The sequence below is a fragment of the Apodemus sylvaticus genome, chromosome 8 (genome assembly GCF_947179515.1).
Source record: "Apodemus sylvaticus chromosome 8, mApoSyl1.1, whole genome shotgun sequence".
NCBI lineage: Eukaryota > Metazoa > Chordata > Mammalia > Rodentia > Muridae > Apodemus > Apodemus sylvaticus.
This window is the reverse complement of record NC_067479.1, coordinates 3,754,752-3,782,529: the sequence shown is the minus strand read 5'-3', so window position 1 is coordinate 3,782,529 and position 27,778 is coordinate 3,754,752. Positions and strand designations below refer to the sequence as shown.

General features: G+C 48.4%; 1 protein-coding gene across 3 annotated transcripts in view; it reads left to right on the top strand.

Annotated features, from left to right (window-relative positions):
• The window catches only part of Farp1 (FERM, ARH/RhoGEF and pleckstrin domain protein 1), a 236,827-nt gene that overhangs the window by 35,065 nt on the left and 173,984 nt on the right, over positions 1-27,778 (top strand). For all 3 annotated transcript variants that reach the window (XM_052190621.1, XM_052190622.1, XM_052190620.1), the window contains exon 2: positions 24,455-24,648. In XM_052190621.1, the coding sequence (XP_052046581.1) occupies positions 24,478-24,648 (171 nt within the window). In that variant the 5' untranslated portion in view covers positions 24,455-24,477. The remainder of the gene's footprint in view (positions 1-24,454; positions 24,649-27,778) is intronic.

Genomic DNA, 27,778 nt, shown 5'->3' with positions numbered 1-27,778 from the left:
TAGTCAGGTCCGGCTCATAAGGATGCCTGCTCATTTCTTGTACCATGAGTTAGTCACTGTCACAGGCAGACAATAACTGGTTTTGATGATGAGAGACTAATTAAGGATGTTAGGAGACCTGATATTTATAAAGAGCAGCAGGGAAAGGGATTTGATTTAATGGTAAATTACTTAACCAGATTATGCAAATTATAGGAATAAAAGTTCTTTAACAAACCCAGTGTATATTTAAATTAAATTCATATTCAACAAAGCATATTTGATACTTCCTTGCTTATTAAAAATGACTTCCCAAATCCAGCAGAGGTGTGTTTTCCATTTTAAAGCGAGTTGGCAGCCTGTGTAATAAATAGTTTTTGCATGTTTTATTTTTGGTTTCTCAGGTAAGATTTCATATGTGAATAAAACACAATTTTGGGAACAACATTTGAGCTCTGAAGTTACTGTAAGAGAAATGAAGGGTGGTTCCCACTGCAGAGCCTTTTCCTGCCTGGCTGCTGGAGTGGGAGTTTGTGCTTTTGTTATACATGTTTATTTTATACATGTATAACATAATACATGTGTAAATCCAGTGTCATGTGTTTAATGAGAACTGGCCTGTCATTATTGTCCTCGCCTCTTGTCCCTAGACCTTGGTTTCAAGCCCTGTGTATGATGGCTTCCTATTAATTCTTCTCCCTTTGAGCCGATCAGATCATAATGGTGGTGGGATCAAAGCCGTCCACATTCCTTTGTCACTTCAGTGATACTATTTCACATCGTTCCTCTTTGCTGCAAGGCTCTTTGTATTGATGTAAGAAGTTGAAATATAGGAAGTTATTGTGTTGTTTTTGAAGATGGGATCTAGGTCTCAGGGTCTTTACACCAGTAAAGTCTGAAAAATATTCTCTTCTCCTTGGTCCATGTTCTCTGGAGATACAGAGGGCGGAGCTTGAGAGGCTCCTCTCCCTGTCTTTTTCTGTCTCCCAAACTTGCTCCATAACAAACTGACAGACGTCAGGTGGTGGGTAGGTAGATGTGTGAGCTGTGATTATTGCTCTTTCCTTTAACATAAAGACAGGTATTCTTTGTGTTTGAGGGTAGGGTGTGTGTGTGTGTGTGTGTGTGTGTGTGCACACACACGCGTGCATGTGTTGTGTAACAGTTTCTTGTGAGATTGAAACATTTCATCCTTCTGGAAAGCTCTTTATGAAGAAAGGTAAACAACTCAAAACAGCTCCAGGAAGTTCCTGAAACTGACCAGATTCACTAGGTCGCTCCCTGCCAGAGTAAGCTATAAAAGCTGAGAGTCCCTCGCAGACAGAGTTAAGCTGTGAAGACTGAGGCAAGCCAAGCTGCAAAGAAGACTCTGAGACCCAATCAGTTGTCTGTTAGAGGCCCAGCCGGTTGAGCTGCCTGCAGGCTGTACACTGTGCTCCAGGTTCCCAGCTTTGTGAGCTGTCACCCCTGCTGGGGTGGCCTTTGGTGGTGCAGCTGTCTGAGTCATTTCTGCTCTTGAAAGTAACCCCTCACCCGCATTCCTGTAAGTGAGCCCAATAAAACTAATGGTTCACCCCTTGGACTTTGATCCATTGTGGGCTTTCTATCTGGGTGAGGAGAAGTGTATGCAGCTCTCTCTAGGAAAAAAATTATCACACAACAGTGTGTGAAAGCCAGTAATAACCCCAGTGTTTTCCTCAGTTGTCTTTTTTTTTTTTTTTTTTTTTTTTTTTTTTTTTTTTTGAGACAGGGTTCCTCATTGGCCTGCAGCTTACCTGTTCGGCCTGGGAAATGATGGGCTCACGCCAGTATGCCCAGATTTCTTACCTGGGGTGGAGAATGGAACTTGCCGCCTGCTTCTGCGTCATTGTGAGCAGATCACCCACAGGAACAGAGATGGCTTGCTTTTGCTCAGTCCATGGCCGCTTGGCCTCATCCCTCTGGGGTTGCTCCTGCGCTTGAGAGAAACTTCCACATGATGGGAGGCTGCTCTTCAGGCAGTGGCAGATGGGAAGCCGAGGAAAGGAGCCCCTAGCACTGTGGAGGGCTTCTCTCTTGTTGTGTGGGGGGTAGGAACTGCTGTGAGATGGTGCAGCCCATGTCCCCGGTGGATCTTCCTCTCAGGCGATCTGTGGAGACAGGCTCCAAGGCCCTCCTCAGGTGTGCCTCCCCAGTTAGGTGTTTCTAAAGTCAGCTGAGCTGTCAGACTTAGCTAGGCACATGTCCAATCTTAGGTGCAGAACATGGCGGGAACGCCCAGCTGTGTCCTAGCGCCTGACCTCAGATACTGCTGGGTTCCCTCAGTGAACTCCAGGACCCTTGACACTCATGGCCTCTAATAACCTGCTGTGTTCTCAGCATCAGAGTACAACTTCTGAGGATTTTTGAACAGGTGAAAGAAGCTTTGGAGGCAAGGAACTGGACGCAGGTTGCACTTTGCCACATACACGGAGCAGTGAGTGGTGACCAGGATGCATGTATACTGTCCTTAAGCACCACGGTAATGAGATGCATTTGCCGTCGGTTAAGAGCCTTTCCCCATAACACCAGAAAATGTTTTTGGGGCTCTAGGATTCATCAGTGTAAGAGTAAATATTTGGTGTGTCTTAGTTTGGGTGTCTATTGCTGTGACCAGTGCCAACACCATGACCAAAAAGCAACTTGTGGAGGAAAGGGTTTATTTAGCTTACACTTCCACATCATGACATCACCGAAGAAAATCAGGACAGATCAAGCAGGGCAGGAACCCGGAGGCAGGATCTGATGCAGAGGCCACGGAGGGCATCGCTTACTGGCTCACAGCTTGCTCAGCCTCCTTTCTTAGAGAACTCAAGATCACCAGTCTAGGGATGGCGCCACCCACAATGGGCTGGACCCACCCCCATCAAGCCCTAATTAAGAAAATGTCCTGCAGCTTGATCTTATAGAGGCATTGTCTCAGTTGAAGTTTCCACCTATCATATTAACTTGTGCCAGACTGACGTACAACCATCCAGTACAGCGTATAACATGTTCACAATCAGTGGACTATGCGCCGGTGTGAAGCCAGAGTCAGACATCCCTGCCAGTGGCAAGGAACAGAGTACTGGCTCTTGGAACTTTTACTTCTTCCACATATTTTTGCTTGTCATCCTGTTTCCTCCACAAACACATTGTTGCATATTGTATCAAGTGAAATTGTCTGTGCCTCACTGTTTCAGATGGTAGATCTCCCGTGGTTGGGTTACCCTTTCTTAATGTCACCTACACCACAAAGAACACATTTGTGTTTCCACAGTTAGCATTCTCAAGATGTAACACCTTGCGATGATGGTAAGTTACAGGAACCTTATGATGGTTCTGCTGCTGCTGCTGCTGCTGCTGCTGCTGCTGCTGTTGCTGTATATTGGTTTTTAGAGATGGGTAACCCACCCACCAACATCAGCAACTCGACCTGGAGCGTTGGCTGTTTCTGTCATCTAATCATGGCTAGTTGTTGCCCCTGCCGCCAGCCTTTTAAAGAAAAAGCATTGACTATAAGTTGATGCCTTAAATGGAAGAGAAAATAGAGGTAGCCCAGAAATTAATTTACCAGTACAGGTAATTTCCCAGTCACTTGATAAGCCCATGCCCAAATTGTTTGGAGAAGAAAGGGTTTATTTCATCTTGCAGGCTAGGGCTCATCAGTGGAAGTCAGGGCAGGAGCTCAAAGCAGGAACTCAGTCAGGAGCTGAGCAGACTGGAGAACACTGCCACTGGAGCTGAGCAGACTGGAGAACACTGCCACTGGAGCTGAGCAGACTGTGGAGAACACTGCCACTGGAGCTGAACAGACTGTGGAGAACACTGCCACTGGAGCTGAGCAGACTGTGGAGAACACTGTCACTGGAGCTGAGCAGACTGTGGAGAACACTGCCACTGGAGCTGAGCAGACTGTGGAGAACACTGTCACTGGAGCTGAGCAGACTGTGGAGAACACTGCCACTGGAGCTGAGCAGACTGTGGAGAACACTGTCACTAGAGCTGAGCAGACTGGAGAACACTGCCACTGGAGCTGAGCAGACTGTGGAGAACACTGCCACTGGAGCTGAGCAGACTGGAGAACACTGCCACTGGAGCTGAGCAGACTGGAGAACACTGCCACTGGAGCTGAGCAGACTGTGGAGAACACTGCCACTGGAGCTGAGCAGACTGTGGAGAACACTGCCACTGGAGCTGAGCAGACTGCAGAACACTGCCACTGGAGCTGAGCAGACTGTGGAGAACACTGCCACTGGAGCTGAGCAGACTGCAGAACACTGCCACTGGAGCTGAGCAGACTGTGGAGAACACTGCCACTGGAGCTGAGCAGACTGGAGAACACTGCCACTGGAGCTGAGCAGACTGTGGAGACCACTGTCACTGGAGCTGAGCAGACTGTGGAGAACACTGCCACTGGAGCTGAGCAGACTGTGGAGAACACTGTCACTGGAGCTGAGCAGACTGGAGAACACTGCCACTGGAGCTGAGCAGACTGGAGAACACTGCCACTGGAGCTGAGCAGACTGTGGAGAACACTGCCACTGGAGCTGAGCAGACTGGAGAACACTGCCACTGGAACTGAGCAGACTGTGGAGAACACTGCCACTGGAGCTGAGCAGACTGGAGAACACTGTCACTGGAACTGAGCAGACTGTGGAGAACACTGCCACTGGAGCTGAGCAGACTGTGGAGAACACTGCTACTAGAGCTGAGCAGACTGGAGAACACTGTCACTGGAGCTGAGCAGACTGGAGAACACTGTCACTGGAGCTGAGCAGACTGGAGAACACTGCCACTGGAGCTGAGCAGACTGGAGAACACTGCCACTGGAGCTGAGCAGACTGTGGAGAACACTGCCACTGGAGCTGAGCAGACTGCAGAACACTGCCACTGGAGCTGAGCAGACTGTGGAGAACACTGCCACTGGAGTGGAGCAGACTATGGAGAACACTGCCACTGGAGCTGAGCAGACTGGAGAACACTGACACTGGAGCTGAGCAGACTGTGGAGAACACTGCCACTGGAGCTGAGCAGACTGTGGAGAACACTGCCACTGGAGCTGAGCAGACTGGAGAACACTGCCACTGGAGCTGAGCAGACTGTGGAGAACACTGCCACTGGAGCTGAGCAGACTGTGGAGAACACTGCCACTGGAGCTGAGCAGACTGTGGAGAACACTGCCACTGGAGCTGAGCAGACTGGAGAACACTGCCACTGGAGCTGAGCAGACTGTGGAGAACACTGCCACTGGAGCTGAGCAGACTGTGGAGAACACTGCCACTGGAGCTGAACAGACTGTGGAGAACACTGCCACTGGAGCTGAGCAGACTGTGGAGAACACTGCCACTGGAGCTGAGCAGACTGGAGAACACTGCCACTGGAGCTGAGCAGACTGGAGAACACTGCCACTGGAGCTGAGCAGACTGTGGAGAACACTGCCACTGGAGCTGAGCAGACTGTGGAGAACACTGTCACTGGAGCTGAGCAGACTGTGGAGAACACTGCCACTGGAGCTGAGCAGACTGTGGAGAACACTGCCACTGGAGCTGAGCAGACTGGAGAACACTGTCACTGGAGCTGAGCAGACTGTGGAGAACACTGCCACTGGAGCTGAACAGACTGTGGAGAACACTGCCACTGGAGCTGAGCAGACTGTGGAGAACACTGCCACTGGAGCTGAGCAGACTGTGGAGAACACTGTCACTGGAGCTGAGCAGACTGGAGAACACTGCCACTGGAGCTGAGCAGACTGTGGAGAACACTGTCACTGGAGCTGAGCAGACTGGAGAACACTGCGACTGGAGCTGAGCAGACTGTGGAGAACACTGTCACTGGAGCTGAGCAGACTGGAGAACACTGCCACTGGAGCTGAGCAGACTGTGGAGAACACTGTCACTGGAACTGAGCAGACTGGAGAACACTGCCACTGGAGCTGAGCAGACTGTGGAGAACACTGCCACTGGAGCTGAGCAGACTGTGGAGAACACTGTCACTGGAACTGAGCAGACTGTGGAGAACACTGCCACTGGAGCTGAGCAGACTGGAGAACACTGCCCCTGGAGCTGAGCAGACTGGAGAACACTGCCACTGGAGCTGAGCAGACTGTGGAGAACACTGCCACTGGAGCTGAGCAGACTGTGGAGAACACTGTCACTGGAACTGAGCAGACTGGAGAACACTGCCACTGGAGCTGAGCAGACTGTGGAGAACACTGCCACTGGAGCTGAGCAGACTGGAGAACACTGCCACTGGAGCTGAGCAGACTGTGGAGAACACTGCCACTGGAGCTGAGCAGACTGGAGAACACTGCCACTGGAGCTGAGCAGACTGTGGAGAACACTGCCACTGGAGCTGAGCAGACTGTGGAGAACACTGCCACTGAAGCTGAGCAGACTGTGGAGAACACTGCCACTGGAGCTGAGCAGACTGGAGAACACTGCCACTGGAGCTGAGCAGACTGTGGAGAACACTGCCACTGGAGCTGAGCAGACTGGAGAACACTGCCACTGGAGCTGAGCAGACTGTGGAGAACACTGCCACTGGAGCTGAGCAGACTGGAGAACACTGTCACTGGAACTGAGCAGACTGTGGAGAACACTGCCACTGAAGCTGAGCAGACTGTGGAGAACACTGTCACTGGAGCTGAGCAGACTGGAGAACACTGTCACTGGAGCTGAGCAGACTGTGGAGAACACTGCCACTGGAGCTGAGCAGACTGTGGAGAACACTGCCACTGAAGCTGAGCAGACTGTGGAGAACACTGCCACTGGAGCTGAGCAGACTGGAGAACACTGTCACTGGAGCTGAGCAGACTGTGGAGAACACTGCCACTGGAGCTGAGCAGACTGTGGAGAACACTGTCACTGGAACTGAGCAGACTGTGGAGAACACTGCCACTGAAGCTGAGCAGACTGTGGAGAACACTGCCACTGGAGCTGAGCAGACTGGAGAACACTGTCACTGGAGCTGAGCAGACTGTGGAGAACACTGCCACTGGAGCTGAGCAGACTGGAGAACACTGTCACTGGAGCTGAGCAGACTGTGGAGAACACTGCCACTGGAGCTGAGCAGACTGGAGAACACTGCCACTGGAGCTGAGCAGACTGTGGAGAACACTGCCACTGGAGCTGAGCAGACTGTGGAGAACACTGTCACTGGAACTGAGCAGACTGTGGAGAACACTGCCACTGGAGCTGAGCAGACTGTGGAGAACACTGTCACTGGAACTGAGCAGACTGGAGAACACTGCCACTGGAGCTGAGCAGACTGGAGAACACTGCTACTGGTTTGGTCTCCATCATTTTCTTACACTACCCAGGACTTCCTGCCAAGGTCACCACCTTCAGTGGGCGGGGCCCTCCCACATCAACCAGTTGGTCAGAGGCATTTTCACAGCTTATGTCAAAAACCCAACTTTAACCAGTAACTAAAAGTTTCTGTCGTCTTAAATTTTATCTTTGTTTGTTTGTTTGTTTGTTTGTTTGTTTGTTTGAGACAGGGTCACATATTGTAGACCAGATTGGCCTGTAGCTCACTGTGTATCTCAGGCTAGCCTTGGACATGGAACACTTCTTCCTCTGCCCCACTTCCCCCTGGGATTGCAGCTGTGAGCCACCATTCTGTTTTGATCAAGTGATAGATTTGATGAGATTACTCTGTTTGTCCAGTACTTTATCTAAGCTACAAGTGGCCTGTGTATGTGTGTGTTGTGTATGCATGGGCATATGTGCGTGAAGCACACATTCTTGGGCACACATGCGTGCATATGGGTACATGTGTATGAATACGTATGTGCATACATTTATGTGCATGTGTATCAGTGGCTGTGTGTGCATGCATTTGTATGCCTGTGTGCATGTATATGTATCTGTGCCTGTGAGCATGTGGGCATGTGCGTGTGTGTGCATGCCTGTGTGTGAATACATTTATGCACTTGCATGCATGTGTATGTATATGTATGTGAGTGAGCATATACATGTGAAGGCATGTGTGTGTGTATCATCTCAGCAGTCTTTTCACAAGTAAAATGAACAGCTAACTCTTGTCTTCCGATAATTATGGATGCTGAGTCACGAGAAAATAGACTCTGTGTTTATTTCCCCTCACAGAAGTGTGTGCCAGTGGGAGCAGCCAGCTGCCTCCTTTATTTGGAGCGACCTGTCAGAGTGGGTGGAATCAGAGCCTACAAAAAGATGTGCTGTGTGGTGCTTGGTGTATTCCTGTTTCATTTCCTCCAGGCGTACTGTGTTCATGATTTGTCATTCAGAAATTTGATTTGCCTGCTGTGGAAGCCTTCGGTGAGACAGCTGGTCAGAGATCTGACATTACAAGAATGGAGGCTCTTTTGAGGACCCGAGTTTAGGAAGATGCCCTTCCTTCGAAACTCTTGGGGCACACTCACTCTGGTTCCTGCCACATGTGGTCTCAGTGCTCTCCAAGATGCATCCATACCCAGGTTCCCCCAGCCTAGAAATCTGTCAGAGAAGGAGGCACGTCAAAACCAACTTGATCCTAATGAAGCCATCCAGGTTCTGCAATCACTGCCTCCATTTCTAAGTCCTTAAAAAATGATCTATCTGAATAGCACATTCTCATTTCTGAAATGCTGCTATGAAATTAATATATTCTTTAGTCACACTGCCTGAGTGTTTGCTGAATGTTTTTTTTTTCTGTTTCCTAATGCTCCAAGAGCAGGAGCATTCTCCTCTCTCTCTCTCTCTCTCTCTCTCTCTCTCTCTCTCTCTCTCTCTCTCTCTCTCTCTCTCTCTCTGTGTGTGTGTGTGTGTGTGTGTTTCAGCAAATTGGCATATTAGTTGAGATCATGGTTAGAGAGACCATCTTGGTTCCTTTCTAGAAGCTTTGTCTCCTCACTTACCTGTGACTTCCTTAAGTTGCTAATTATCTACAATTGATTGCTGGCATTGATCAAGATAATTATTAGTCACAACTTAAACATTTAATAGAATAAAACTTAGGCTAGAGTAGCCATTTTTAAAATAATGGTCTCTATAGATAAATACAGAACTGTAAGGATCTTCAAGGAGTAAGTTTAGAGCAATAGAGGAAGGCCCTCCATATGACCCTCCACATGCATACATGGGTGTGCGTGTTCACCCGTGTACTCCCCCCCATGTGTGCCGAGCCCCTAGTCTAGCCTCTTCACAGCGGGTGCCCCTTTTGAGTGTTTTCTGTTGCTTTGGTAGGGTTTGTTTTTTTCTCTCTCTTCAGTTTTTGAGACAAGATCCACTATTGTAGCCCAGGCTGGCCCCATGCTTGGGCTCTACTCTACTGGGGTCAAGGGTCAAGGAGGACTTTATACATTCTTTCAAAGTATTTTTGTTCTGCTTGGGCTCAAGTGTAATGAGTTTGGAATAAATCATTTTTTTTAAGATTGTTTATCTGAAACCTTGGAAGTTTGAAATAATTCTCAGGGGTATTAATTTACATAGGCTCAGATGAGAGGAAAATTGTATAATTGTTTTCTTATGTCTTTCCTTTTGGTCTATTCACATATTCTGTAACAGATTATAAATTCTTCTATTGTTTAGTTTCTGTTTACTCTTGGTTTTGGTTTTGTATTTTCTCTGTGGTCTTCAGGACACTCTAAAGGCTTTGCTCTTTGTTCTGATGCTGATGTAGAGAACAACATTGTTTACTTCAGTGAGGGTTTGGTAGGAGATCATTTCAGTGGGAAATTTTCCTTTGTCTTTGAGACAGAAAGTCACTGGTCTAGAACTTATGTAGCCTAGGCTGGCCTCAAACTTGATGCAACCCTTTTAAAAAATATCAGCCTCTCAAGTGCTGAATTCACAGGCATGAGTACTTCACTTTTAAAAAAATTTTCATTCAATGTGGTCATGGAAGACTTCTGAGACAACCCTTCCCTTTCCCGGAACTCCCCAGTCTCCCCAGCCCAGACAGGAAGCAATTGGAGAGAACTGTTAAAAATTAAAAACTGTGATAGGATGCTGTGTTGCCCTCCAGAGCAGATGACTTTTGGCAGGGATGAGGGCGGGGCTCAGCTTCGTCCGGAGGTCAGCCCGGCCATTGATAATACACAGATTGAACTTTATGTTTTGTTGGTGGTGGCGTGAGGATAGGGAAGGACTGGGAAGTGGATGTGAGAAGGATGTACAACGAGAGAACCCCAACGAATCAATTAAAGGGCCATGTTGGAAAAGAATTCTTATTCAATCGATGGCTCTCTGTAAAACAGGGTATTCTCATTTGCAGTTACTTGGGTTTTGTGTTCCTATTTCTGTCTGCATGATCTGAGAGTGTCTAACACATGCTGTGTAGGTAAATATTTTTATTGAAACTTCAAGTTGTTACTTGAAAATCAGGAGTGTAATTTAAGGAAGCGCATGCATTTTCCTTGTTCATCATTCATGTCTGCTGATTCGTCTCCTCCGTCCTTCCTTACTGTCCTGATTGTGCTTGAGTTTTGTAAAGTGGATTGTATAGTGGTAGTGCCTTTGTCGGCTTGTTTGTTTGTTACAGAGTGTTACTTTGTAGCCAAGGCTGGGCTGGAACTTACTTGAACTTAGAACAAAACTCCCTCCTCCGTCTCCTGAGTGCTTGTTTCCCACCATGCCTGGGGTTGTCCTCTGAGGATATCAAGCATCACCATCCTCATCAGAACAGCTGTGCATGTTTACAATTCAGGGTCTGGCCCGTCAATGTTCCATCTTAAAAGTGGGTGGGAAAGGTCACTAGTGCTACACCTGAATGTCCCGTGACTCTTACCTACGTTGTCCTCCCAGCTGTATGTCATTCTGCCCAGACCATGTGGTCTCGTGGCTTTTGGGACAGGCTGGCGTATAGCATGTGGAAGGTCAACAGAGGGAAGACTCCATCTCTGCATCTAAAGGAACTCATCCCCTGTCCTGTGTGAGGCTTCTCAGCGATGTCCCTGCTTTTGGCTCCTCCAGGCTCCTGAGAGAAGCCCTCACCCTGCTTTGTAAGCGAGCTACATAAGCTTGCTGGCTCACCATGTTGCATTCTGGTAGACTTGTGTCTCTGGTCTGTCTCGAGGAGTAGATGTTTGTCCACATCTCCTAGGAAAAGATCACACAATGCCTGCTTCCTTCTGGACTGTGACACTGCTTCATAAGTCTCAGGAGCTGGAGACCAGAGTTGGTGGCTCCTGTCCAGGGAGGCCTGCTACTGAAGGGGCAGACCAGCTGGGCATTTGACCAGTGTCTTGGGCCTTCCTTTTACATGTTTTGACTTTAGGTGTCCAGGGATGCTCCCAGATACATTCTCTTCTGCAAGCACTTACTTGGAGTCCTGTATAGATCTGGACTATTAAGTAATATATAAGTGTTCTATGAAAGGTTTTGTCAGCAGCTGTGGAATTGGGTGTTGGGCTTGTCTCCAGAGATGCCAGCTTGTTCTTTTATCCTGTCCCCATATCCACAGCCCTGTCTACCTTTTTCTTTCATGTCACAGGGCTGAGGGTGAGGTTCAGTTTGTCTCTGTGTTAGCCCAGTAGCTTGTTGTGTAGGCACCAAGTTTGATTTTGGGAAGGACGCATTGTCTTGGTGTCTCTGGACATTATCTGCACAGTGTCTCATGTCTCTGAGCATTTCCTGAAGCATGCAGCAATGAATTCCAGAGGAACAGTGACTGTACTGGCTAGTTTTATGTGTCAACTTGACACAGGCTGGAGTTATCACAAAGAAAGGAGCTTCAGTTGGGGAAGTGCCTCCATGAGATCCAGCTGGGGGGCATTTTCTCAATTAGTGATCAAGTGGGGAGGGCCCCTTGTGGGTGGTACCACCTCTGGGCTGGTGCTCTTAGGTTCTATAAGAGTGCAGGCTGAGCAAGCCAGGGGAAGCAAGCCAGTAAGTAACATCCCTCCATGGTTTCTGCATCAGCTCCTGCTTCCTGACCTGCTTGAGTTCCAGTCCTGACTTCCTTTAGTGATGAACTGCAACCCTTTCCTCCCCAACTTGCTTCTTGGTGTTGATGTTTGTGCAGGAATAGAAACCCTGACTAAGACAGTGAGTGACTTTGCCTGCACATTGTCGAAAGTCTAGCCCAGGCTCAGGCGCACCTTCCAAAGTGCTGCCGGGCACTTTTAATAGCTCAGCATAGAAGGCCAATGGGCATCAAGGGGAATGCACGTTTTTTAACAGGTGCTCAGTGAGGTCCTGTCCCTGGGAGCATAGACTGCTTGTCATATTGCCAGTGGAAGTGAGAAAGGCTTTCAAACGCTTTGGAAAACTCCTGGTTTAGACATAAATGACTTACCAAACACTGGGTGAGTCTAATAGTCACTCAGGAAAATAAAAGACAATTGATGGGTTTTTCCCATTGGTATCTGTTTGTAGAGTGCACAACATCCTGAATTACTATCTCCATCATGGTAGCTGTGTCTACTGCAAAGAGACCCTCAAAACCTTCCAGGTGACATTTCCTCATAAAAGAAGGGGGTGGAAAGGGTCATCAGTTCCTCACCTGAGATTCCAGCCACCCCTGCCTACCACTGTCTCCTAGCTGTATTCAGTTGTGTCCAAGTGGCATGTGGCCTCATGGTCTGGAGAGTTGCCAGGGTGTGGATGATATCACTGAAGTGGGGGGCTCCATCTACACAGCTCTCATCCATTCTTCAGCGAGACTCTGGTGGGCATGGCTGCTTTGGGGTCATCTTTAAGTAAACCCATTAAGCTCATTGGTTGAATTCTGGAGGGACTGTAGTTTATTTAGTTGGTAGTGAGAAGGCACTTGTTCGAATCTCCCCAGGAGAAATTCCCACAGCAATCTCCTTAGTAGTGTGTTTTATGTCACTGGCTTGATTGACACCTGTGTGACAGGCTGTGTGATGGCATCCTAATGTCCCCAGAGCCATCGGCTTGCACAGGCAGGGGTTGCAGATGAGCCCTTGGGCTCAGCCCATCTGGATCTCTTATTGCATCTTGGCAACCAGGAGTTGTTAGGTGGTTTGGTGTAATGTCTGCTGCCCCAGTTTCCTCATCTGTCACAGAGACATCCAGTGGAGGGTGTGAGGATTTAGGGACGTAGAAAGCTCCTAGGATTTTACTTGATGTAGACAGTGCAACTTAAGTGCTAGCTAAGTTAAAATGATATGCCCCCACTCCTAGGAGATGTGGCCTTGTTAGAGGAAGTGTGTCATAGGGGGTGGGCTTTGAGGTCTCACATGCTCAAGGCAAGTCCAGTACCTCTCTCCTGCTGCTGCTGGCTGACCTGGATGTAGAACTGTCGGCTACCTCTCCAGCACCATGTGGGCCTGCACACCACCACGCTTCCCGCCAACACACTTCCCGCCACCACGCTTCCCGCCATGATGGTGATGGATTAAAGCTCTCTGAAAGCCAGCCCAGTGAAATGCTTTCCTTTATAAGAGTTGCCATGGTCACGGTGTCTCTTCACTAACTGAGAGAGCCCTCACACACACACACACACACACACACACACACACACACACACACCCACACACTCAAGAAAGATTAAGTTAACTTATGGAATAGTCTAGATGGTAGTGACCAGGGCTGAGCCAGGCTGCCAGGCCCTTGATCTCTGTTTTACAGAGTGACTTCAGTTAGCCGAACAGGACAATGTTTGCTTCTCCCTTGAAGCAGGTTACAGCCTTTCCTGATCATTAATTTTTAACACGGACAACGGGTGTTTGATCGAATACTTTATGTGTCAACCAGGCTGACATTTAAACTTCCTCATTATTTCACAAGGGCCTTGACTTTCTTATTATATATTTTCCTTGACATTTCACTATTGTAATTAATCACTGATTGTGAAGGAAGGGCAGGATACCCTTTACACTTGTGTTTTATTGTGTCATTTGGATTATGGTAATACAGCCTACTTGGTTATTCAAATAAGAGTGAAGTTGCTGGGGAAGGGAGTAGTCTGTCCTTAAGGGCTTCTTAGACTAAGTGGGGGGAGGGGAAGCCTCTCATTTATATTCTGGATTTAGCAAGCTTTAGGCAAGTGGCTTTTTGCTTGTTTTATGAATAGGACACAGATACAGAAGCATTTCAGCTAGGGCATTACTTTTCTATTCATTTGTATATTGTTATTTTTTTCATTTTGAGGTAGTGTCTTTAGTAGCTGAGGTTGGCCTTGAACCTGCCTTGTAGTTGAGGAGGATGACCTTGAATTTACATTCCTCCCATCTCCACTACTCCTGTGCTGAGATTACGATGTTGGACCACTACGCCTGTTTTATGTGGCACGTGGGTGGACTCTGGTTCTCCTGTGCTAGGCAGGCACCAGCTAGCTGCCCTGACATTGATTTCTTAAGTATTCGTTTCTAAAGAGTATGAAACCTCAGCTGAGAGTCTTAGAGATCATAAACAGTAGGTAAAGTTTTTATTGAATACTTCTTTATTAAATAATAAGGCAGCCGGGACCATGTTGGCCTGATTTAAGTAACAAATGTTGCTTTGTGGCTTATTTTAATAGCTAGAATGTTTTTTGTTGTTGTTTATTCCAGACACATATAGTTAGTTACTAAGCCTTCCATTTTCTCAGGAACTGAAGGAGACACATTATCTTCTAGGCCTCTGAGATAAACTTAATTACCTGACCGGACAGTTAAATAACCTGCTGGGAACCAGATATGAGCTGGGCAGAGCTAGAACTGAGAGTGAATGTCTACCCTAGACCCTGAGGCTTGGTCTGTCATTGTCAACCTCAAGTTGATCCTGGTTTCTTGCTTCCCTCCACTGCTTTGACTGGAAAGGTTCTCAACAGAATCCCAAACCTGGAAGCAGCCATGATGTCCTCCAGCTTCAGAAGGACAGTGAAACAGGCTGTGGTACGCCCATACAGTGGAGTATTACCCAACAGTGTAAAGAAAGGAGCTGTCCAGTCACATACACCTAAAAACCCAAGGCTTCGGTGAAAGGGCTCTGTGAAGGTTTGAATGACAGTGGCTCCATAGGCTCATTTATCTGTGTGCCAGGCGAACAGTTTGGGAAAGATTGGGAGACTGGGAGACGGCCTTGTTTGAGGAGGTGTGTCCCTGGAGGAAGGTTTTGGCGTTTCAAAAGCCCCCCCCCCCCCAGGCTCTCTGCCTGCTGCCTGAGGGCGAGAATATAAAGCTCTCCAATGCCTGTCATCATGCCTGCCTGTGTGCAAGCCACCACAAGGATAATGGACTAAGCCTCTGAAACTGTAAGCAGAGAAAATCAAGCCTTTGTTTCTCAGACTCGTGGTGCTGTTCATAGACACAGAGTGGTTGTCTGGGTCAAGACTCCAGAAGGAAAGATCAATAAATGGAGGACAGATGCTTGGGCATAGTCTTCTGAATGTCACTGCAGTGGTGGCTTTGTTGTACTGTCGTTAAACCTGTGGAATGTGTGGCATAAACAGGAGACCCCAAGGCCTAGTTATAATAATCACATCAGTCCATCTGTCACGTGTCTCGAATGATGCGAACAGACTTGAAGCCACGTGAAGAGAGAGGGTGCATGGGAAAATGCTCCCGACTGTTCCGTCTTCCTAAACAACTGCTGTGAGAAATAAGTCCCATTATTTAGTATAGAGAAAGATGCCTGTGTCCATGTCTGTCTGCTTCCACCTCTCAGCTGCTGGGTGGGAACACCCAGAGTGCCGGGACGTTTTTAATCTTTGTCCTCAGGTCCAGGCGGGTCTCACTTGCCTCTCCCACCTGCTTTTCTTTCCTTGCCTCTGCTCACCTGGATCTGCCATCTGGACCAACCCTGTTCTACCCTGCTTGCTTAATAAAGACCATCAAACACAGAAATCTGTGTATGACCCACTCCTGCTACCTGCTATCACTGATATTTTAAAATGTGTGTTTCTCCTTTTCTATTTTCCAATATAGCATCTCCTGTGTAGCCCAGGGTCGCCTCCAATTTATAACGTTCCTGTGACTGCCTCTCAGGCTCCGGAATTACAGGAGTGCACCCCCATGTCCACCTTGTTCCCCTGTTTTTAAGGTTCAGTTCAGGTCTCTTCAGCCTGTCTGAGGCTTGAGAATTCAAGGGCTGCACCCTGTCTAGAGTAAACATGTGGGCTCCAGCAGGTAGCTCAGAGTGCCTGCTCTTTCTCTCCTGTGCCCCCCCTCCACCTTCGTAAGGTTAGAGCCCTCTGGTTTGAAGTCACTGTTTCACATCCTTCAAAGTAGAAAGTGCAGTTGCTGTGGTGCAGGAGCCTGCAAGTGCCTGCCAGTGGTGATGAGCTCCATCGTTGTGACATCGAGTGACGGTATGCCACCGACATCGGGCAGTTGTCTCTGTAGATGCTGAGTGAGCTTTGTCTTCCTAGTAGTCCAGGGATTGGGCACTTTCCACAGGCTCTGGAATTGCAGGCTTTGGTGTCTGGAGATGCTGACCCGTGCCAGTTAGGAAGAAACCCTTTCTTTGGCCAGTGGCTGTGATTAAGGATGGTATAAGAAATGTACCCCAATTATAGTTCTGGGGCACTGTTCTTATGACACTGAGCTGGGCCAGCAGGTTGTGGCTCCTTCACAGGCGTCCACCTTCACCTGACATTGTTTTCACACTGGCTGTCCTTGTTAGTTTTGTCAAGTTGAAACAGCTATAGCATCACCTGAGAAACCTCCATCAGACTCACGGGTAGAAAACTCCATCAGACTAGCATTTTCTTGATTAAGGGTTGATGTGGGAGAGTCCAGCTACAGGAGGTGTTACCCCTGGGTAGTGGTCCTGTGGCACATAAGAGTGTGTCTTGGAGAGAAAGCTTGTAGGCAGCATTCCTCCATGGTCTCTACAACAGTCCCTGCCTTGGATTCCTGCCTGGACTTCCCTTCATGATGGATGCACTATAACCTGTAAGATGAAATGAGCTCTTTCATCCCCAGGTTGCTTTGGGTCATGGTGTTTGATCTTTTCTGTAGAAAGCAGACTAGGATACAGGTTTTCTTGGAGATAAAAATAGGAGCTGAAGGAATGCTTACAGTCAGAATCTGAGTCGGGCCGTCATCAGAGGTTGAGTTATTATTTTTCCCCGTCCTGGTTTCTTGATTTCCTATGGGGATAAGGGAACTTTTGTCTCTCATTTGTGTTTTGTCATCGCAGGAAATACGCTCACCCAGATCAGTGGGAGTGTAAGCAAAGGTAGCATCTTTGTTGAGAGAGGTTACAGTGTGAATTGAAAATTGATTGGCAGGAGTTGGCCCCTTTCTTGCCAAGAGCTGTTGGAGACACCTTCTATTCAGTGTGTGGGAGTTTCCCAGGCAGAGAGGTGAGCTCCTGGGTAAGGGGACAGTTTTCGTAGCTTTGTTAACGACAGTGGGCTTCTACAGCTTGTCCATGCTGACCCTCCTGGAACCTCTGACGTCAGAGTGATTCCAGGCTCACCCAAGAGGTGGCACATACCTGTCAGCACAGCACATGGGATATTTAGAAGACAGAGGCAGGGAGATTTGGAGTTCAAGGCCATTGTCAGTTGTGTAATGAGTTCCAAGAACAAAAAGAAACAACAACAACAAAAACAGTGCTTCCCAGACTAGGGTCTGCATCAGCATGCCAGAGACTTCTTACAGCACAGATTGCGGGCGGGGCCCTGGCTGAGGTGGAGAACTGGAGCTGAGGAGAGGGAAGAAACTGCAGGAGGGAGGTGAGCTCGGGCTCCACTCAGCTGCGCCCAGCGGGCTGAGCACTAAGTTCATGTGGAACCCTGAACAATGGTGGCACTCCCTTCTCCTGAGTGTGGGAGGTACAGGCATGTACCCCGTGCCCGCCTTAAGACCCTGCACGGCGCTATGTGTATTTAGTGTTTCCTGTGGTGGGCAAGGAAGACGGAAGACTCCGATTACAGTTGAGTTTTCTTAGCTCTTCATCCCGTCCCAGGGAGAGACCACCAAGCTGAGAGATGGCCTTGTCCCTGGATAATCAGCAGGACTGAGCCACCCTCCCCTTTTAACCAACTGGGTGACATAAAACTGTTTCTGTTGCCAAAAAAAACCCCCCAGACAAACAAAACCAAAAATCCCGACCAATCGACTTGTGCCACTAGGAAGGCTTCTGCTGAGCTCCCCCTACCCTTATCTGTGGCTTCCTTCATGCTGCCTCTGGCAGGCAGGTCTGGTTTGTCTCCACCTTCCCTTATCCTGCGTCCTGGTGACAGGGGCCTGGGACACAAGGTGTCTTTGTCCCAGCAGTGTCTGCTCCCCCAGGCAGAGCAGATGTAGGAGCTGTTGGGGACCGTTCACACACCCTGCGTCCTTTGTGCTCCCTGGCGTTTGACACACTTAACTTTCCCCACAGTATGCCACATGCATGCTCCTTGGCTCTGCACGTGTGGCTGTGTGGCATCGAGAAATGTTTCAGGGACGCCAGGCAGCAGCGTCTCTGCTCCTACCTTCCTCGCCTTCCTTCAGGGTTTCACCTGTAACAACATGAGGTGTGGGGTGCTCTTTTCTGTAAGCTGGTATTTTAAGCAGCTTACATTTAAAACCGGAAGGGGAATACTGTTGTGCACAAGGTGATTCTTTGTCACCTGTCTTGGTGGCAAGGTGTCCCTTTTCACGGATTACATTTCATTAGATTTATGCTCTAGATAGGACTGGAATCCTCAGCAGGACTAGGAGAAGAAAACTTACCTACTCACACCCTAGTGGGCAATAGATAGGTGGGGTATAATTTTGCAAAAATGAGTTTTTATTGCTTTTATTTGTGTGGTCGCAGGACAGCTTTCTACTATGTGGGTGCTTTGGGTGAGACGGCTTGTCAGGCTTGTGAGCAAACACGTTTGCCTGGTAAACCATCTCACTGGCCTGGCCTGGGGATACTGTGTATGTGTGTGTGTGTGTGTGTGTGTGTGTGTTTGTATGTGTGAGAGAGTGTGTGTGCGTGTGTGCATGTGTGTGAGTGTATGTGTGAGAGTGTGTGCGTATGTGTGTGCGTGTGCGTGTGTATGTGACATATGTATTCATGTGAAGGCTTCAGTGGGACTCCAGTGTCTTCCTCTATTGGTCTAGACCAGTGATTTTCAACCTTCTTACTGCAGGGCCTTGAATACAGTTCCCCATGTTTTGCTGACCCCCCCCCACCATAAAATTATTTTTTGCTACTTTGTGACTGTAATTTTGTTAGAGCTATGAGCTCTAACATACACATCTGTGTTTTCTGATGGTCTCAGGTAACCCTCAGGTTTAGAAACAATATTCTCACCGCATTGTTTGTTTTTGAGGCGAGGTCTGCTGCTGAACCTGAGGCCTGCTATTTTGTCTGCTCAGCTCTTGTCTCCCCACCACTGTGGTTACAGACAGGTGCTCCTGTGCCCGGGTCCAAACCCAGGTTCTCCAGCTTATGTCGTAAGCATTCTTAACCACGGAGCCATCGCCTCAGATCCCTCTAGTACACAAAATTTAAAATGTCTGAAAAAGTGTGCAGTGAAGAACTAGTCCTCCTGGTGTGAGCCTTCACCAGGTGTGTGCCGTGATGCAGCAGCCTGCTTCCTGATGCCTGTCCTGTCCTCCTAGAGGGTTCTGTGTCCGTAGGCTCCACCACAGACTCTTTGCTGGTTTGGATGTAAAATGCTTATGTATTTGAACACTTGGTCTCTAGATAATGCTAGTGTTGTGGAAGGTTGTAGCGCTGACTACACCGTCCAGCACTGGCTGGGCACTGAGGAGTGGGCTTGGAATGCTGTAGCCCGGCCTGCCTTCCTCTTCCAGTCTCTCTGGTGCCTGGTCTACTAGATAAGAGCAAGCAGCCTCGCGTGGGAGCTGCTCTGCCTGCCGCTGCCTTCGGCTGCAATGGACTGTACTCAAATCATGAGCCCAAATAAAAGCTCCCTGAAATTCCCTCAAGTCTGGTATTGGGTCACAGTGACAAGAAAACGGGTGAACACACGCCCACCTCCAGACTCCGCTATTCCTGTACCCCTTAACTTGGACCTTCAGTACAATCCAAAGGTCTGTTCTGTGACCTTTACTACACAGGACTTATCTGTTACTCCAAAAAGATCCAGTCTTTGTACCTTTTTGGTCAGCCCCCACTCCCCATCCCCACCCTAGCAACCTGTTTTTAGTGATTATCCTAGGAATAAACTCTTTCTCGGTGTTCTGAGAACTTTTTTCTTCTGCCAAAGGCAGTGAGCCTGAGAAGGGCCCATATTCTTTGAGTCTTGTCTTCTCCCTGTGCCAGTCCCCCAGGCTCTTCACATAGTGAAGCCATGCCCCCACCTACGGCAGGGCCAGGAGGCAGAGGCCATTTTGATCAAGTATGCTCCTTAGCCTGGTTTTGGGTTCCGGTAGAGCCCTTTTGCAGAACAGAATTGCCCTGTGGAGTTACTTTTGGATTGTTTGTATGCCACTGGGACTCTTATCCCAACAGTATGGACTGTGAAGTAGCTGTTTGCAGGAAACTCTAACCAGCAGAGATGCCTGTGCAGGAGGAAGGTATGGTGGTTGTGCTTGCGCATGTGGGAGGGTGTATAACCTCTCAGCCTTTTCTTTTAGTAGGAAAATAGAACCATGTATGCGTGGTTATCTGCCTCTGGCTTCTTTTATGTTGTAATTCATATTTTGAGGGGGAAGGCTTCATCTACTTCATCTTATGTGTTAACACTGATATTCTTGGTTCTGAATAATGTTCCCGTGTGTGAATCTGCCACATTTTTTTCTGTATTGAGATAGCCAAAGGACATTTGGGTCCATCCATCTACCTGCCTGTACATTCACCAACCTGCCCATCCATGCATTCATCCATCCATCTATCCATGCTCTGTCCCTCCCTCTGTCTGCCCATCAGTCCGTCCATCCGTCCATCCATCCATCCATCCATCTATCCATCGTCCGAGGAGGATGGGAGGATACAGCTCTAACTCCAGCATCTTTGTTGGGTGTGGAGTGATGTGGGGGAATAGGTCTTTCTTCCTGCCTGGCACCAGCACACACACACACACACACACACACACACACACACACACAGAGGAAGAAGAGGCTGGGAATGGAGAAGATGCACAAGACTGCAAGTGTGGTCTGCTTTAAGCGTTATTACATTATTTTTTTTAATAACAAGATGTCAAATAACACATCTGTGGAAATGGTCTTGCACATTTTGTGGAGAGGATTTTAAGACCAGTTGACTTCATAATGAAAGCACCTACACCTGACTCATCGAGCACGCGTGGTGTCCTGTCTTCTAGTCCCCAGACGGCCATGCTTAGGATTGTGGGTGAACAGTCTGGTCTTGTCTCTCAGGACAGTAAGTTGTGCCGCTAGAGTCTAGATCACACAACCAAGTGGTTTCAAGAGGATCTTGGTAAATGTTTATTTGTGGCAGATATTAGAAAGTCATCAGGTAACCAGGTCTACTCTTCAGTGGGTGTGTGGGAAGGAGGGGGCATCTCCAACCGAAAAAGCTGCCTGTCACTGACATTACCCTGTCATGGGACCCAGCCTGTCAGGGTGTGTTAAAAATCAATAGCAGGCCTGTATGTGTTTCGGTGTGGGATGATGGGGGTGGGAGAGGCAAGGCAGTTCCTAGAATGCACTCACCTCCTGGTGGCTTGCAGGATGTGAGTCAGTGGTGCCGACTGTGGATGGGGCGCTGCGCTCTGGTCTGGAGTCTTTGGATCACTCCATGCCTGCCGTGAGAGCATGAAGGGTTTTCTGTGAAGGGACAAAGTTCCTGGGAAGCTTCTTGCCTCTACAGAAGAAGCAAAATGAGCTGGGGAGGGAACCTTCCAGAACGAGGCTTATAAGCCAAGTGGCTGTTCCCACGGAGCAGAGCCGGTGTGGGCAGCTTGTTTCAGATGCAGCCCCAGCTCCAGGCCTGCTACCTAGTGATCCTCCGGTGCCCCCTCCTTGGCCGACTCTGTTACTGTCTCTGTACTCTCCGTTCTTCGTGATTTCGTGTCCTCCACTAATGGGACAAGTTAGTCTTTCCCTTTAGGGTCCACGGTCACCCTCTCTGTTCACACCTATGACTTTTACTTGTACAGTAAGGCAGACTCGGCACCCAGAGCCTGTGTCCATCCCACCTCCTCGGAAGCCTGGGGCAGGCCCTCCCAGCTCCTCTGCCTGCCTCTTGCCCTGACTTCCTGTATTAGTTCGGGTTCTCTAGAGTCACAGAACGTATGGATAGTCTTTATATAGTTAGGGAATTTATCAATGACTTAACAGTCTATAGTCCAACTCCCCAACAATGATCAGCAGCAGTTGTGGATGGAAGTCCAAGGATCTAGCAGTTTCTCAGTCCCACGAAGTAAGCAGGCAAGGAAGAGTGAAAGCAAATCTTCCTTCTTCCAAGGTCCTTATATATCTCCAGCAGAGGGTGTAGTCCAGATTAAAGGCTGTAGGTCTCCAACAGAGGGTGTGGCCCAGATTAAAGGCGTGTGCATCCTTGCCTTTAATCCCAAATGATCTTGAACTCCTTGTCTTAGCCACTTTGCTTCAAGGTCTCCATGCCAAGATCCAGGTCAGAAACTTATATTTCTGAGCCTCCAAATTAGGATCATAGGTGAGCCTTCCAATTCTAGACTGTAGTTCATTCCAGATATAGTCAGGTTGACAACCAGGAATAGCCACCACACTTCCTGTTTCCCATCTTTCCAATCTCACCTGTTCTCCTAGTAGCTAGCGGCTTGCCACGCTGGGTTACTTTGTGTCATGCAGACTTCTATTTCCATGTCTGAGTCCAAGTCACTACCTCATCTCCTGAGTTGCTACAGTTGCTTTGAAGCTGGACGTCCTCCCCTCCCCCCATTATTTCTATGACATGTGTCATCTTCCAGCTCCTTTTTCTAAAGTTGTGTTTCTATGGTGTCGTTATTATTGTCCCGTGGCTCAGTGCTGCCTACAGGGAAACACTGTTCTCAGCCAGGCTTAGAAGGTCTCCATAGTCAGACTATAGCTCACTGTCAGAGTTCATCTATGACTCTTCAGCCTCAATTTACCCTCTTTCCAACTTGCCATCTCTTTCCTTTCTCCTTCCTCCCTCCCTCTCCCTCCCACTCTCCCTTTCTCTCTCCTTCCCTCTCCTTCCATTTCTCCCTCCCTCCCTCTCTCCTTCTGTCCCTCCCTCCCCCTCCCTCCCCCTCCCTTTCCCTCCTTCCCTCCCTCCCCCTTCTCTCCTTCCCTCTCCTTCCATTTCTCCCTCCCTTTCTCCTTCTGTCCCTCCCTCCCTCCCTCCCCCTTCTCTCCCTCCTTCCTTTTCCTTCTCCAGAAGCTCCTCCTCGGTATACCTGCAGTTCCCTGCTCTGCTTGTAACTTGGCCTGTGAGCTCCGAGCATCCTCCAGTGCTGGCGATGAGCCTGGCTGGGGATGAGTGCTTTATCAACAACCATCCTTCCAGGCCCACCCCATTTTACATCTTCCCAAGGTTTGCACCCAAACAGAGTTCAGTTCCCACTCTTCTGGGATGGAGGACCTGCCCCCTTAACTATTATATCTTGAGTTGACATTTCATTCCTGTGCGCTCTGGTGACACAGGGTCTGCAGCCATTGGGCAGCTGTCCTGCTGACTGGCCGTCATTCAGCAGCCATCGTGAGCTCTGTTTTGTGGTAAATTGGGCCTCAGTAGGTCCTGAAGTACAGAGAACACTTGAGATTAGGGCCTTTTTAGGGGGTTCCTTGTGCCATTGAGGGCGGGGTAGTGGTCATGGTGGGCACACAGGCTGGCTCAGCCACATGGAGTGACTTTGGCTCAAACCATGAGCTCAGAATAGACAGCAGCACCCAAGCTCTGCACCCAGTATCCAGGAAGTGACATTTGAACTGATGTTTAAAGCAATTCAAGGATTTTCCAGGTGAAGGAAGAGTGTTCAGGCCTCTCTGAGAGCGTGTGGGAGGAGGGGAGGAAGGCAGGGTCTCTAAGGAAAGGTTGGGCTTTACAGGAGTGAAGAGGATAGTCTGCTTTTACAAAATGACCTTTGTTGAAAGTTACAGTATGCACAGCGGCTTCTTGAGGGAGGGGCCCAGCTGGGGGTTTGGGTGGCAAGAAAGAAGAAAAGGGTGAAGTTCTCATCATCAAAATGAACCTCAGGAATGGAAAGCAAAGCCCCGGCAGGCTGGCTTCTGTCAGGTGCTTCTCTGTGTCAGCTGGACAGCCTGAGCGTGCGTTACCCTCTCATCTTTACCATGACCACATTCTTTACTATGTGACCAGGTGCCCACAGCATAATTAGTGACTTTTAATGATAGAGCCCAGGTCCCATTTTTGTCTTCCTACCCGATGACTTTAAAGGTGTGGAAAGTAGAACCTGGTTATTGGAGACGCCGAGTAACAGAGAGGAACACAGCTGAGTCTATAGTGGGAATAATTAAGACCCGACCTGGAACTAGAATAAAATAATGCAAAAATGCAAATGGACAGCATGTAGAAAGGCTTAAGTGTGTAAATGTGACATTTCAGGCAGATACGCCGGAGGCTGCTGCGCGATGGAGGCCTCCCTTTCCCAGCTTCTGGAGTTTGGGGAGACTCAAAGCAAGGAGAAAACACTGCCAGGAAAACCTCTTCTTCTGATACCTTTTCTCTCTTACCCTTTCCTGCAGATACCATATAAGTGGCTTTCATCATGGGAGAAATAGAGCAGAAACCCACCCCCGCATCACGTCTGGGGGCCCCAGAGAACTCGGGGATCAGCACCTTGGAACGAGGACAGAAACCACCACCCACACCTTCAGGAAAACTGATGACCGTCAAAATCCAGATGCTGGATGACACCCAGGAGGCCTTTGAAGTCCCGGTAGGCCAGGGGTAGTGGAGGTGTCCAGGCCGGGCTGGGTAACTTGGGATGGGCATCAGTGATACGGGGAAGTGAGGCATAGCAGAGGGTCTGTGAGCTCGGGCATCTCACGCCTCACTCCCAGTATGCATCGCTGGTTCTGCATGACCTGGTTTTTAGATCTGCACATGGGCCACCCCTGCGCAAAGTGACAATGGAGGCTTTGCTGGAGCTTTACTGTGACTTCCCATATACAAATAGATGTCACTGTATATGCATTTAATATATATCATGCCCATATGTGTCAAGTATAATTGATTAGTATATATTATGTCGTGTAATAACATCTAAAGATATGTAATATGTGTGTTAACATTTGCATCGAAAGGAAGAGTGTTTCTCTCAGTGGTTGCGGGTTAATTGTGGATAGCACAGGCAGTTCCTGTCTCTCTGCTGTATGTGTTAGACCCAGGTAACGTCATCCTGAGAAACCCACAGAGCTCACTGCGTGTATTTCCACATGAGGAAATGGGAGCAAGTGAGCTCACACCTTCCTGTGTGGAGAGTTTCCTGTGTGACCCAGACTTTCCACATGGTATCTGTGTAACAAGAGCACTACCCCCACATCACAGGGGCCCAGAAAGGAACCATGGAGTGGGCGGAGTCCGAGTCCTCTGCTCTGCCTTTTGTCTGAGCCTCTTGGCCCCTCATGCTCTTTGTTGACAGCTCTGTATCAGTGTCTTCCCAGCCTCTTGCTCAAGCATCTCTTGCTAGAGATTAAGGTGTAATGAATAATCACTGGGCTGTAGCCCATGGGGCCCCCAGACCAGAGACTGCACTTCTTGACTTCAGCTGAGAGGACTGTGTCTAATCTTTTATTATTATTATTATTATTATTAGTAGTAGTAGTAGTAGGTACATTATTTACACTTCAAATGTCCCCTTTCCTGGTTCTCCCCTCCCCTGGAAATCCTGTAAGCCATCTCCCCTTCCCCAATCAACCCACCCCCGCTTCACTGTCCTGGTATTCCTCTATACTATGGTATAGAGGAATACTCCAGGACCGAGGGCCTTTCCCCCATTTGGTGTCCAACAAGATCATCCTCTGCTGCTGATGTGTCTGGGGCCATGGTTAACTCCAAGTGTACTCGTTGGTTGATGGTTTTGTCCCTGGGAGCTCTGGGAGTACTGGGTGACTCATATTGTTGTTCCTCCTATGGCACTGCAAACACCTTCAGTTCCTTTGGTCCTTTCTCTATCTCATCCATTGGGGACCTGTGCTCAGTTCAATGGCTGGCTGAGAGTGTCCCCCTCTGTATTTGTCATGCACTAGCAGAGTCTCCCAGGTGACAGCTATATCCGGCTCCTGTCAGCAAGCACTTGTGGGCCTCCACAATAGTGTCTGGGTCTTATAATTGTATATGGGATGGATTCCTAGGTGCAGTAGCAATGGAGGAATGGATACAGAAAATGTGGTATATATACACAATGGAGTACTATTCAGCCATTAAAAACAATGAATTCATGAAATTCTTAGACAAATGGATGGAAGTGGAGAATATCATCATGAGTGAGGTAACCCAATCACAAAAGAGCACACATGGTGTGCACTCACTGATAAGTGGATATTAGCCCAGAAGCTTGGAACACCCACGACACAATTCACATATCAAACGATGCCCAAGAAGGAGGAAGAACAAAGTATGGATACTCTGGCCCTTCTCAGAAGGGGGAACAAAATAACCACAGAAGGAGATTCAGAGACAAAGTGTAGAGCAGAGTCTGAAGGAAAGACCATCCAGATACCACGTCTAATCCCATGTGTTCTACCTTAGCTGCCCAGCCCTGCGCCGGTTCTTGATGGTAGAGAAAGACAATCCTCCTTGAACTCGGGGCGGCCGAGCCTCAGACAGCCATTTGGAACACACCTGTTTTTAGAGTGGAGGCAATCCGCTCATTATTTCTGTTGGCGAGGATGCCTGAAACTTAATAGTCGGCGTTAACAGTGTAACCCATCATTTAATCATTTATGGGATATGATTCAGTAAATTATATTTATTTCACAGAACATTGTTCAGGGAGTGTGAATTAAGTGTCTCGGGGAAAGATAAACCTCAGAATGGCTGTGTTTAAAACTACCAATTTTGTCGCACATTGAGAACGGCCTTTGAACCTTTTTAATTTTCTTGCTGAGGAATTCATCTTTCAAGGACTTGGCCTAGGACTTCATATTCCAGTGAACAAAGCCACTGCTAATTTCTGGCATTGTGAAGTATGTTGGGGGAAAGCACCTGCCACCCGCTGAGAATTCTGCAACCTCCCTCTTCTTCCCGGTATCCTCTCTGCCTTGCCAGACTGGTTTGGCGAAGTATTCAGTTTCTTTTTCCTATTTTGCTCCTGTTAGAAGCCCAGGCTCCAGCAATGGTCTCTGTTAAATGGAGTCCCTGTGCAGGCTGGGGTTGAGGAGCGATCAGATGCTGTGTGTGCCGCCTGCGGGATGATCGCACGGCATCCCACTGTGGCTCTTCATAAAAAGCCAAGGCCACAACTCCACACCCAGTGACCGTCTGAATAGAAATTATATTGGCACTTTGTAGTAACAGAACTGTATTTTCATCTTTTTAAGATTATTTTTGTGGCTGTAGCAATGGCTGAGTTATTTAAATACAAGCACAAGGCCTGCCTTGGATTTCCAGAACCCATGTTTAAAAACAAAACAAAACAAAAATCCTGTGTTGGCAATGTGTCCTTGTAATCTCAGGGTTGGGGACTTGAGAGTAAGTGAATCCCTTGGGCCCACTGGCCCTGTCCACCGGCCTGCTTGGTCAGTGCCAGGGAGAGACCCTGTCTCAAAATAATGGTAGATGGCCCTGAGGAGTGCCCATGAGGTTGTTCTTAGCCGCCATGCTCGTGCCTGCTCACACACAAGTATTTACCTTCTTGATTTGGGGGGGGGGGGTGTCTATCCATTTTTTAATCCCTCTGTGGAAGGAACCCTTCCCAGCCCCTCCTGAAATTTCTGTGCGCCCTTAATGGCCCTATTCAGTTTCCCGCCTCGGGCAGTGGCTTCCCCAAGCCCTGCATTTTTGCAGACTTCTTGGTTTGTACCCTAGTAAGGTGGACTATTGCCTGGGGTCAAAAAGTCCACTTT